The sequence below is a fragment of the Mustelus asterias genome, chromosome 1, assembly GCF_964213995.1.
Source record: "Mustelus asterias chromosome 1, sMusAst1.hap1.1, whole genome shotgun sequence".
In the NCBI taxonomy this organism is placed as follows: Eukaryota; Metazoa; Chordata; class Chondrichthyes; order Carcharhiniformes; family Triakidae; genus Mustelus; species Mustelus asterias.
The window spans coordinates 196,770,174-196,783,804 of record NC_135801.1 but is presented as its reverse complement, the minus strand read 5'-3'; the positions used below and the strand labels follow the sequence as shown (position 1 = coordinate 196,783,804).

General features: G+C 45.5%; 1 protein-coding gene across 3 annotated transcripts in view; it reads left to right on the top strand.

Annotated features, from left to right (window-relative positions):
• znf638 (zinc finger protein 638) overlaps positions 1–13,631 on the top strand; it is a 279,892-nt gene that overhangs the window by 261,238 nt on the left and 5,023 nt on the right. For all 3 annotated transcript variants that reach the window (XM_078224710.1, XM_078224700.1, XM_078224717.1), the window contains exon 22: positions 12,751–12,870. In XM_078224710.1, the coding sequence (XP_078080836.1) occupies positions 12,751–12,870 (120 nt within the window). The remainder of the gene's footprint in view (positions 1–12,750; positions 12,871–13,631) is intronic.

Genomic DNA, 13,631 nt, shown 5'->3' with positions numbered 1-13,631 from the left:
CCTTGATGCGCTTTAAATCTTCCAGCACCACCTTCTCTGTAATATGTACACTCCTCAAGACATCACTATTTATTTCCCCAAGTTCCCTAACATCCATGCTTTTCTCAACAGTAAATACTGATGAGAAGTATTCATTTAGGATCTCACCCATCTCTTGTGGATCCGCACATAGATGACCTTGTTGATCCTTAAGAGACCCTACTCTCTCCCTTGTTACTCTTTTGCCCTTTATGTATTTGTAGAAGCTATTTGGATTCTCCTTTGCCTTATCTGCCAAAACAACCTCGTGTCCCCTTTTTGCCCTCCTGCTTTCTCACTTAACTCTACTCCTCCACCCCCTATACTCTTCCACAAGAGATTCACTTGATCCCAGCTGCCTATGCATGTCATGTGCCTCTCTTCTTCTAGACTTTCAGAAGGCTTTTGACAAGGTCTCACATAACAGGCCACTGTGTAAAATTAAAGCACATGGGGTAGTGTTTGGAGATGGATAGAAAGCTGGTTAGCACACTGGAAGCAAAGAGTTGGCATAAATGGGTCTTTTTCTGATTGGCAGTCGGTGACTAGTGGGGTTCCGCAGGGATCTGTGCTAGGATCCCAACTGTTCACATATATTAATGACTTGGAAGATGGAACTGAATGTATTATCTCCAAATTTGCAGATGATACAAAGTTGGGTGGGAGGGTGAGCTGTGAGGAGGATGCAAAGATGCTTCAGCGTGATTTGGACAGGCTGAGCGAGTGGGCGTTTGCATGACAGATGCAACATAATGTGGATAAATGTGAGGTTATCCACTTCGGTAGCAAAAGTAGGAAGGCAGATTATTTGAATGGTGTAAATTGAGCGAGGTGGATACTCAATGCGACCTTGGTGTGCTTGTGCATCAGTCACAGTTACAGCAGGCATTAAAGAAGGCAAATGGTATGTTGGCCTTCATAACGAGAGGATTTGAATATACGAATAGGGATGTTTTGCTGTAATTGTATAGGGCATTGGTGAGGCCACACCTGGAATATTGTGTGCAGTTTTGATGTCCTTATCTGAGGAAGGATGTCCTTGCTGTTGAGGGAGTGCAGCAAAGGTTTACCAGGCTGATTCCTGGGATGGCAGGTCTGTCATATGAGGAGAGACTAAATCGGTTAGGATTATATTCACTGGAGTTTCGAAGAGTGAGAAGGGATCTCATAGAAACTTATAAAATTCTAACGGGGTTAGACAGGGTAGACTGAGAAAGAATGTTCCCAATGTTGGGGAATCCAGAACTAGGGGTCATAGTTTAAGGATAAGGGGTAAACCTTTTAGAACTGAGGTGAGGAGAGATTTCTTCACCCAGAGGGTGGTGAATCTTTTTGTTTATTAATGTCACAAGGAGGCTTACATTAACACTGCAATTAAATTACTGTGACAGTCCCCTAGGCACCACACTCCGCTGCCAGTTCAGGTACACTGAGGGAAAATTTAACATGGCCAATGCACCTAACCAGCACATCTTTTGGACTGTGGGAGAAACTGGAGCACCCGGAAGAAACCCATGCAGACATGGGGAGAACGTGCAGACTCTGCACAGACAGTGACCCAAGCCAGGAATCGAACCCGGGTCCCTGGCACTGAGGCAGCAGTGCTAACCACTGTGCCACCATGCTGCTCTGTCTGTGGAATTCACTACCACAGGAAGTAGTTGAGGCCAAAACATTGCGTGATTTCAAGAAGAAATTAGATATAGCTCTTGGAGCTAATGGGATCAAGGGATATGGGGGAGAGGTGGAAAGGGGGGGATCAGGATATTGAATTTGATCAGTAATGATGAAAATGAATTGTGGAACATAGAATCATAAAAACCCTACAGTGCAGAAGGAGGCCATTTGGCCCTTCGAGTCTGTACTGACCACACTCCCACCCAGGCCCCATCCCCGTAACTCCACATATTTACCCCACTAATCCCTCTAACCTACGCATTCTAGGGTACTAAAGGGAAATTTAACATGGCCAATGCACCTAGAACCATAGAACCATAGAAAATTACAGCTCAGAAACAGGCCTTTTGGCCCTTCTTGTCTGTGCCGAACCATTTTATGCCTAGTCCCACTGACCTGCACTTGGACCATATCCCTCCACACCCCTCTCATCCATGAACCCGTCCAAGTTTTTCTTAAATGTTAAAAGTGACCCCGCATTTACCACTTTATCCGGCAGCTCATTCCACACTCCCACCACTCTCTGCGTGAAGAAGCCCCCCCTAATATTCCCTCTAAACCTTTCTCCTTTCACCCCTAACCCATGCCCTCTGGTTTTTTTCTCCCCGAGCCTCAGCGGAAAAAGCCTGCTTGCATTCACTCTATCTATACCCATCAAAATCTTATACACCTCTATCAAATCTCCCCTCAATCTTCTACGCTCCAGGGAATAAAGTCCCAACCTATTCAATCTCTCTCTGTAACTCAGCTTCTCAAGTCCCGACAACATCCTTGTGAACGTTCTCTGCACTCTTTCAATCTTATTTACATCCTTCCTGTAACTAGGTGACCAAAACTGTACACAATACTCCAAATTCGGCCTCACCAATGCCTTATACAACCTTACCATAACACTCCAACTTTTATACTCGATACTCCGATTTATAAAGACCAATGTACCAAAGGCACTCTTTACGACCCTATCCACCTGTGACGTCACTTTTAGGGAACTCTGTACCTGTATTCCCAGATCCCTCTGTTCAACTGCACTCTTCAGAGTCCTACCATTTACCCTGTACGTTCTTCTTTGGTTTGTCCTTCCAAAGTGCAAAATCTCACTTGTCTGCGTTAAATTCCATTTGCCATTTTTCAGCCCATTTTTCTAGTTGGTCCAAATCCCTCTGCAAGCTTTGAAAACCTTCCTCACTGTCCACTACACCTCCAATCTTTGTATCATCAGCAAACTTGCTGATCCAATTGACCACATTATCATCCAGATCATTGATATAGATGACAAACAACAATGGACCCAACACCGATCCCTGCGGCACACCACTAGTCACAGGCCTCCACTCAGAGAAGCAATCCTCCACAACCACTCTCTGGCTTCTTCCATTGAGCCAGTGTCTTATCCAATTTACTACCTCCCCATGTATACCCAGCGACTGAACCTTCCGAGCTAACCTCCCATGAGGGACCTTGTCAAAGGCCTTGCTGAAATCCAGGGAGACAACATCCCCCGCCTTCCCTTCATCCACTTTCCTGGTAACCTCCTCGAAAAACTCTAATAGATTGGTCAAACATGACCTACCACGCACAAAGCCATGTTGACTCTCCCTAATAAGTCCCTGTCTATCCAAATATTTGTAGATCCTATCCCTTATCACACCTTCCAATAACTTGCCCACCACCGACGTCAAACTTACTGGCCGATAATTTCCCGGATTTCTTTTGGAACCTTTTTTAAACACCGGAACAACATGAGCCACCCTCCAATCATCCGGCACCTCCCCCGTGAATACTGACATTTTAAATATGTCTGCCAGGGCCCCTGCAAGTTCAACACTAGCTTCCCTCAAGGTCCGTGGGAATACCCTGTCCGGTCCTGGGGATTTATCCTAACCTACACATCTTTGGACTGTGGGAGGAAACCGGAGCATGCGGAGGAAACCCACGTAGACATGGGGAGAACATGCAAACTCCACATAGAGAGTCACCCCAGCTGGGCATCGAACCCAGGTCCCTGGAGCTATGTGGTAGAAGTGCTAACCACTGTGCCACCACCAAGCAGGCAAGGAGGGCCAAATGGCTTACTCCTGCTTCTAGTTTCCATGTTTCTGTAATTGCAAAGTTGGTGTTTGTAGAATCCTGAGGTGAAAACATTGCATGGTCCCTTTAAAAGGTGGTGCTTTTCCTGTGGTTAGAGTGTTTTTAAAAATACACAGGTGCATATGGAGGTCCCAGAATGAAACATTTGGATCGAAGGCCAGGCAGCAGTGTTGCCAAAACAACAATCAGGCTTTTGAATTGTTTTGAATTCAGCCAATCAGCATAAATCAGGCACTTAGATACCAGCAACCTATTAGATTTAAATTTGATGTTTTTGGCAACCGGGGACCAATCATATTGTAGGGGGTGTTGATATGTCATCACAGGTATAAAAGAAGAGGCAGTGGGACAATAAGCAGTGAGCAACTGCCATTTACCAGAGTAACAGCCTCATCTGTGTCTTGAGATAAAGCCTCATCTCGATAGTGAAGGTACCAAAGAAGACAGATTCCAGACAGAAGAATCAACAGTGAAAGCCCAGAATATTCCGGAAGATGTCAAACCTGGTTGTAATTTAGAGAGTGAATAAAATTCTACTTTTTGTTAATAAGTGGGAATTGTATTTATCGAAGCAGCATGCCATTAGAATCATGTTTTATTTGGGTTGTTAATAGTTTAGTTAACCTATTCACTGTTCGATGAATAAAGTGTTACTTGTTGACTTTTTAAAAATAATTCAAAAGCCTGTTTGTTGTCTTGGCAACACTGCTCCCTGGCTCTTCAATACAGATGTTTCACTTGGGAGCCCATATGCACCTGCAATTTCTTTAACTCTTTAAGCATAGAAAATGCGCCATCTTTTAAAGGGATTATGCAATGCTTTCACCTCAGCATTCTACAATTCAACAAACACCAATTTCTCAACACTGTCTAACTCTGCCTTAAATATAATCAGTGACCCCACTTCCATCACCTTCTGATGCAGAGTTCCACAACCCTCTGAGAGAAAATGTCCCCTCATCTCTGTCCTATAAGGGCGACTCCTAATTTTAAAGCAATGCCCTCTCGATCTAGACTCACCCACGAGAAGAAACGTCCTTCTCACATCCACCTTGCCAAGACTATTCAGGATCTTATAGACTTCAGAATGGCTGAATGGTGGGGGTAATGGTCAAACATGCTAAATAGCAGGATGAGACTAGTGGTGTCCCACTTGAATCTGTGTTGGTCTCAATTATTCACCTTCTAAATTGTGAAAAGCTAGAAATGGTGGAGGTCCAGAGAGACTTGAGAGTCCTGTTACTTAGATTGTAAAAATGTTATGAAGAGGAAACAGAAAATTAGTCTAAAAGATCCATGGAATGCTGGCTTAGAATTCCAGGGGTTGGAAGCCTTTCTTCAGCTTGTAAAGCCTTGCTCAAGCCACAGGATATATTGGCTTTAGAGGGAGAGCAGCATACATTTATCAGGATGATACCTGGACTTCAAGCGTTAAACTACTTAACGCTTATAATCCCTGCCTTTATGGAGTGATTTAATTGAAAATATTAAGGGCAACAGATGGAATAAATTGAGGGAAACTGGAGGCTAAAATCCTGGCAGCATAGTCTAAAAATCTGAGTCCGACCTTTCAGAAGTGAAGTGTGGAACTTGGTCAGCAAATACAAATTGCTGCTAGTTTAATTAATTTTCACTCAACATTCCCTCAGAAAAACAATCCCACTTTTTCCAATCTATCTATGTTACCGAATCCCTCATCCTTGGAAACATTCTCATGAACCTGTTCTGCACTCTCTCCAATGTCTTCCCAACTCTTCTAATGCCCAGACTGGACAGAGTGCTTTAGTGAGGCCAAACCAGTGTTGTGTACACGGTTAACATAACCTCCTTGCTTTTGTACACACTGCCCCTATTAATAAAGCACAGACTGCTGTAAGGTTTTCCACCACACTCTCAACCTGTTCTGCAAACTTAAAAGATTTAAGTACGTATCCTCCCAGGACCCTCTGCTCCTGCAGCCCCTATAGAATTGTATCCTTTTATACTATCTTTCCATGTTATTTCTACCAACGCTGACGAAGGGTCATCTACACTCAAAATGTTGGCTCTAATCTCGCCCCACAAATGTCAAAGAACAAAGGGGACCAATATACTTGCAGGGAGATTTGCTAGTGTTATTGGGGAGCGTTTAAACTAGATTTGCAGGGGGCTGGGAACCAGAGTGCCAGAGCAGATAGTGGAGCAGGGGTAAAAAGACAGGTTAGTTCAAGCAAAATCACAAATGGAAGGGTAGAGTGTGGTGGAAATAATTTTTTGAGGTGTGTCTATTTCAATGCCAGGAGTATTGTGGGGAAGGCAGATGAGCTGAAGGCGTGGATAGACACGTGGAAATATGACATTATAGCCATTAGTGAAACTTGGCTACAGGAGGGGCAGGACTGGCAGCTCAATGTTCCAGGGTTCCAATGTTTCAGGCGGGATAGAGGCAGAGGGATGAAAGGTGGGGGGGTGGCATTGTTGGTCAGGGAAAATGTTACAGCGGTACTCAGGCAGGATAGATTAGGGAGCTTGTCTACAGAGGCCCTATGGGTGGAGCTGAGAAACAGGAAAGGTATGACCATATTAATGGGCTTGTATTATAGACCACCCAATAGTCAGCGAGAATTGGAGGAGCAAATCAGCGGAGAGATAGCTGACAACTGCAAGAAACACAAAGTTGTGACAGTAGAGGATTTTAATTTTCCACATATAGATTGGGACTCGCATACTGTTAAAGGTTTAGACGGGGCTAGAGTTTGTAAAATGTGTTCAGGAGAATTTTCTACATCAGTATATAGAGGTGCCAACTAGAGAGGATGCGATATTGGATCTCCTATTGGGAAATGAGTTAGGGCAGGTGATGGATGTGAGTGTGAGGGAACACTTTGGATCCAGTGATCATAATGCCATTAGTTTCAACCTGATCGTGGATAAGGATAGATCTGGTCCTCGGGTTGAAGTTCTGAACTGGAAAAAGGCCAAATTTGATGAATTGAGAAGGGATCTGGGAAGTGTGGATTGGCACAGGCTGTTCTCTGGTAAGGATGTAAATGGAAAGTGGGAGGCCTTCAAAGGAGAAATTTTGAGAGTGCAGAGTTTGTATGTTCCTGTCAGGATTAAAGGCAAAGTAAATAGGAATAAGGAACCTTGGTTCTTGAGGGAGATTGTAACACTGATTAAGAGGAAGAGAGAGTTGTATGAAATGTACAGGCAGCAAGGAACAGATCAGATGCTCGAGGAATATAAAAAGTGCAAGAAGCTACTTAAGAGGGAAATCAGGAGGGCTAAAAGAAGACATGAGGTTGCTTTGGCAGACAGAGTGAAAGAAAATCCAAAGAGCTTCTATAGGTATGTTAGGAGAAAAGGATAGTGAGGGATAAAATTGGTCCTCTTGAAGACCAGAGTGGTAGACTGTGTATGGAACCAAAAGAGATGGGGGAGATACTAAATGGTTTTTTTGCATCTGTATTTACTGAGGAAACGGGCATGGAGTCTACGGAAATAGGGCAAACTGGTAGGGAGGCCATGGAACCTTTACAGATTAAAGGGGAGGAGGTGCTCGCTGTCTTGAGGCAAATCAGAGTGGATAAATCCCCAGGACCGGACAGGGTATTCCCACGGACCTTGAGGGAAGCTAGTGTTGAACTTGCAGGGGCCCTGGCAGACATATTTAAAATGTCAGTATTCACGGGGGAGGTGCCGGATGATTGGAGGGTGGTTCATGTTGTTCCATTGTTTAAAAAAGGTTCCAAAAGAAATCCGGGAAATTATTGGCCAGTAAGTTTGACGTCGGTGGTGGGCAAGTAATTGGAAGGTGTGATAAGGGATAGGATCTACAAATATTTGGATAGACAGGGACTTATTAGGGAGAGTCAACATGGCTTTGTGCGTGGTAGGTCATGTTTGACCAATCTATTAGAGTTTTTCGAGGAGGTTACCAGGAAAGTGGATATGGGGAAGGCGGTGGATGTTGTCTACCTGGATTTCAGCAAGGCCTTTGACAAGGTCCCTCATGGGAGGTTAGTTAGGAAGGTTCAGTCGCTAGGTATACATGGGGAGGTAGTAAATTGGATAAGACACTGGCTCAATGGAAGAAGCCAGAGAGTGGTTGTGGAGGATTGCTTCTCTGAGTGGAGGCCTGTGACTAGTGGTGTGCCGCAGGGATCGGTGTTGGGTCCATTGTTGTTTGTCATCCATATCAATGATCTGGATGATAATGTGGTAAATTGGATCAGCAAGTTTGCTGATGATACAAAGATTGGAGGTGTAGTGGACAGTGAGGAAGGATTTCAAAGCTTGCAGAGGGATTTGGACCAACTAGAAAAATGGGCTGAAAAATGGCAAATGGAATTTAACGCAGACAAGTGTGAGATATTGCACTTTGGAAGGACAAATCAAAGTAGAACGTACAGGGTAAATGGTAGGACTCTGAAGAGTGCAGTTGAACAGAGGGATCTGGGAATACAGGTACAGAATTCCCTAAAAGTGATGTCACAGGTGGATAGGGTCGTAAAGAGTGCCTTTGGTACATTGGCCTTTATAAATCGGAGTATCGAGTATAAAAGTTGGAGTCATAGAATCATAGAATCCCTACAGTGCAGAAGGAGGCCATTCGGCCCATCGAGTCTGCACCGACCACAATCCCACCCAGGCCCTACTCCCACATATTTTACCCGCTAATCCCTCTAACCTACGCATCTCAGGACTCTAAGGGTCAATTTTTAACCTGGCCAATCAACCTAACCCGCACATCTTTGGTAAGTGTTATGGTAAGGTTATATAAGGCATTGGTGAGGCTGAGTTTGGAGTATTGTGTACAGTTTTGGTCACCTAGTTACAGGAAGGATGTAAATAAGTAAGGATGTCCAAAGATGTGCGGGTTAGGTTGATTGGCCAGGTTAAAAATTGCCCCTTCGAGTCCTGAGATGTGTAGGTTAGAGGGATTAGTGGGTAAATATGTGGGGGTAGGGCCTGGGTAGGATTTTGGTCGGTGCAGACTCGATGGGCCGAATGGCCTCCTTCTGCACTGTAGGGTTTCTATGATTCTATGAAGATTGAAAGAGTGCAGAGAAGGTTCACAAGGATGTTGCCGGGACTTGAGAAGCTGAGTTACAGAGAGAGATTGAATAGGTTGGGACTTTATTCCCTGGAGCGTAGAAGATTGAGGGGAGATTTGATAGAGGTGTATAAGATTTTGATGGGTATAGATAGAGTGAATGCGAGCAGGCTTTTTCCGCTGAGGCTCGGGGAGAAAAAAACCAGAGGGCATGGGTTAAGGGTGAAAGGAGAAAAGTTTAAAGGGAATATTAGGGGGGGCTTCTTCACGCAGAGAGTGGTGGGAGTGTGGAATGAGCTGCCGGATAAAGTGGTAAATGCTTTAAACATTTAAGAAAAACTTGGACGGGTTCATGGATGAGAGGGGTGTGGAGGGATATGGTCCAAGTGCAGGTCAGTGGGACTAGGCATAAAATGGTTCGGCACAGACAAGAAGGGCCAAAAGGCCTGTTTCTGAGCTGTAATTTTCTATGGTTCTATGGTAACAGTACAGCTTAGGAACAGGCCCTTCGGCCCTCCAAGCCTGCGCCGATCACGTTGTCCTATCTCGACCAAACGCTTATATCCCTCTATTCCCCGTCTGTTCATGTGTCTATCCGGATAAGTCTTAAATGTCACTAACGTGTCTGCCAAAACCTCCTCACTTGGCAGCGCATTCCAGGCCCCCACCATCCTCTGTGTAAAAACACTTTCCCTGCACATCTCCATTGAATTTTCCCCCCTGATCTTGAACTTGTGACCCCTTGTAATTGTCATTTCTACCCCTGGGAAAAAGCTTCCAACTTTTCACCCTATCAATACCTCTCATAATTTTATAAACTTCTATCAGGTCGCCCCTCAGCCTCCGTCTTTCCAGTGAGAACAACCCCAGTTTATTCAATCTCTCCTCATGGCTAATACCCTCCATACCAGGCAACATCCTGGTAAATCTTTTCTGTACCCTCTCCAAAGCCTCCACTTCCTTCTGGTAGTGTGGCGACCAGAATTGAACACAGGATTCCAAATGAGGCCTAACCAACGTTTTATATAACTGTAACATAATTTGCCAACTTTTGTACTCGATGCTCCGTCTGATGAATGCAAGCATGCGATAGGCTTTCTTCACCACCTTTTCCACCTGTGCTGCCACTTTTAATGATCTGTGGACCTGTACTCCCAGATCTCTCTCTGTGTCTCTGCTCCTGATGGTTCTGCCATTTATTTTATAGTTCCCACCCGAATTGGATCTACTAAAATGCATCACCTGGCATTTGTCTGGATCAAATTCCATTTGCTATTTCTCCACCCAATTTTCCAGCCTACCTATATCTTGCTGTATTCTTTGACAATCTTCGTCACTATCCGCAACTCCAGCATTTTAAGTATCATCTGCAAACTTGCTAATCAGACCAGCTACGTTTTCTTCCAAGTCATTTATATCATAGAAATCATAGCAACCCTCCAGTGCAGAAAGAGGCCATTCGGCCCATCGAGTCTGCACCAGCAACAATTCCACCAGGCCCTATCCCTGTTACCCCACATATTTACCCCATTAATCCCTCTAACCTACATATCCCAGGCCACTAAGGGTCAATTTAACCTGGCGAATCAACCTGACCCGCACATCTTTAGAGGGTAGGAGGAAACCGGAGCACCCGGAGGATACCCACGCAGACACGGGGAGAATGTGCAGACTCCGCACGGACAGTGACCCAAGCCGGGAATCGAACCAGGTCCTTGGAGCTGTGAGGCAGCAGTGCTAACCACTGTGCCACCGTGCCGCTATATTACAAACAGCAGAGGTCCCAGCATTGATCCCTGCACAACACCACTAGTTACAGTGCTCCATTCGGAAAAGCACCCTTTCTAAAGTCAATTAGACAACATCCGCAGCCCTTCCCTCGTTAATCATTTTTTTGTCACCTCCTCCAAAAACGCAATTAATTTAGTGAGTCATGACCTCCCTCGTGCAAAACCATGCTGTCTGTCACTAACAACACCATTCAGTTCCAAATGTGTATAGATCCTATCTCTAAGAAACTTTCACTATCACTGACGTCAAGCTCACTGGCCTATAATTAACCGGGTTACCCTTGTTACCCTTCTTAAATAACGGGACAACATTAGCTATTCCCTAATCCCCTGGGACCTCACCAGTGGCCAATGAGGAAACAAAGATTTCTGTTGGAGGCCCAGCAATTTCATTTCTTGTTTCCCTCAGTAATCTGGGATAGATGCCATCTGGCCCTGGGGATTTGTCTACCTTAATGCTTTTTAATTCACCTAACACTTCCTCGTAATGATGACTTGTTCTAAAGGGTTTACACCTCTCCAAGACACCATCAAGCGATGTGTCCCTCTCCTTTGTGAATACCGATGCAAATTATTCATTAAGGATCTCACCCACTTCCTTTGGTTCTACACATAATTTCCCTCCTTTGTCCTTGAGTGGGCCAACTCTTTCTCTAGCTACCCTCTTGTTCCTTATTTATGTTCTCAGTCCTGCAGAGATTTTCCAGAATTTTCTGTTTTTGTTTCGGATTCCAGCATCCGCAGTACTTTGCTTTTATATTTATGTGTCTGTCCCTCACTGACCCCGCGTCTCTCTCAGTACAGGTGTGTGTGTCACTCACTGACCCTGCGTCTCTCTCAGTACAGGTGTGTGTCACTCACTGACCCTGCGTCTCTCTCAGTACAGGTGTGTCTGTCCCTCACTGACCCTGCGTCTCTCTCAGTACAGGTGTGTCTGTCCCTCACTGACCCCGCGTCTCTCTCAGTACAGGTGTGTCTGTCCCTCACTGACCCCGCGTCTCTCTCAGTACAGGTGTGTCTGTCCCTCACTGACCCTGCGTCTCTCTCAGTACAGGTGTGTGTGTCACTCACTGACCCTGCGTCTCTCTCAGTACAGGTGTGTGTCACTCACTGACCCTGCGTCTCTCTCAGTACAGGTGTGTCTGTCCCTCACTGACCCCGTGTCTCTCTCTCAGTACAGGTGTGTCTGTCCCTCATTGACCCTGCGTCTCTCTCAGTACAGGTGTGTTTGTCACTCACTGACGTTGCGTCCCTCTCCGTACAGGTGTGTCTGTTCCTCACTGACCCTGCGTCTCTCTCAGTACAGGTGTGTCTGTCACTCACTGACCCTGCGTCCCCCTCATTACAGGTGTGTCTGTCACTCACTGACCCTGCGTCTCTCTCAGTACAGGTGTGTCTGTCCCTCACTGACCCTGCGTCTCTGTCAGTACAGGTGTATGTCTCACCCACTGACCCTGCGTCTCTCTCAGTACAGGTGTGTGTGTCACTGACCCTGCATCTCTCTCAGTACAGGTGTGTCTGTCACTGACCCTGCATCTCTCTCAGTACAGGTGTGTCTGTCACCCACTGACCCTGCGTCTCTCTCAGTACAGGTGTGTCTGTCCCTCACTGACCCTGCATCTCTCTGAGTACAGGTGTGTCTGTCACCCACTGACCCTGCGTCTCTCTCAGTACAGGTGTGTCTGTCACTCACTGATCCTGCGTCTCTCTCAGTACAGGTGTATGTGTCACCCACTGACACTGCGTCTCTCTCAGTACAGGTGTGTCTGTCACTCACTGACCCTCCGTGTCTCTCAGTACAGGTGTATGTGTCACCCACTGACCCTGCGTCTCTCTCAGTACAGGTGTGTCTGTCCCTCACTGACCCTGCGTCTCTCTGAGTACAGGTGTGTCTGTCACCCACTGACCCTGCGTCTCTCTCAGTACAGGTGTGTCTGTCACTCATGGACACTGAAGGTTTTTCCCAGGTGTATGGAATCAGTTATGAGACATGTGAATGTAGTTAACCATGGGTTTCACTGAGGCATTTAACTGGTAAAGTTACAGATACAGCCCAAATGTCAATTCACCAGACACTGATCTTACTAAATACATTGTGCTTTTGGGTTTTTGAGGCAGCCTATTGCATTTTATTTTAAACAGATGCCAAGCTGAGGAGAGAACCTACTTCCGTGGTGGAACCAGAAGCCAAGCGGATGAAATTAGGAGGACCAGCCCTTGCTGAGTTTAAAATGCCGCCCTATAAACCCAGCAACCCTATCGGTGAGTCCAGCATCATGCTGCTAAATGCAGCTTTCAGCTTGGTTTGTACCAATGTTTTCTATAAAATGTACTTTTTTCAGTGAATTTTGAATGTGCAGTGCTATATAGAGGAGCACCAGTGAGTGTTGTGAGTGGGTTCACCCCTTGGTTAATGGTCTCTCTTTTGCTTTCTCCCTCTTCTGTCACTGTCTATTTGTTTCTCTCTACCCTGCTGTCTGTTTCTATCACTAGCCACTGTTGTTTCAGCTCTGAAATTGGAACCTGGAACCCCTAGCACCAACTCCTTAAAATTCTCAACGTAAGGCCTGAAGGGATAGAGCGGGCAGTGGAACTAACTGAATTAGAGTCATAGAGGTTTACAGCATGGAAACAGGCCCTTTGGCCCAACTTGTCCATGCCGCCCTTTTTTTTGAACCCCTCAGCTAATCCCAATTGCCCGCATTTGGCCCATATCCCTCCATATCCATCTTACCCATGTAATTGTCTAAATGCCTTTTAAAAGACAAAATTGTACCCGCCTGTACTACTACCTCTGGCAGCTTGTTCCAGACACTCACCACCCTCTGTGTGAAAAAATTGCCCCTCTGGACACTTTTGTATCTCTCCCATCTCACCGTAAACCTATGCCTTCCAGTTTTAGACTCCCCATTCTTTGGGAAAAGATATTGACTATCTAGTTGATCTATGCCCCTCATTTTATAGACCTCTATAAGGTCACCCCTCAGCCTTCTACACTCCAGAGAAAACAGTCCCAGTCTATC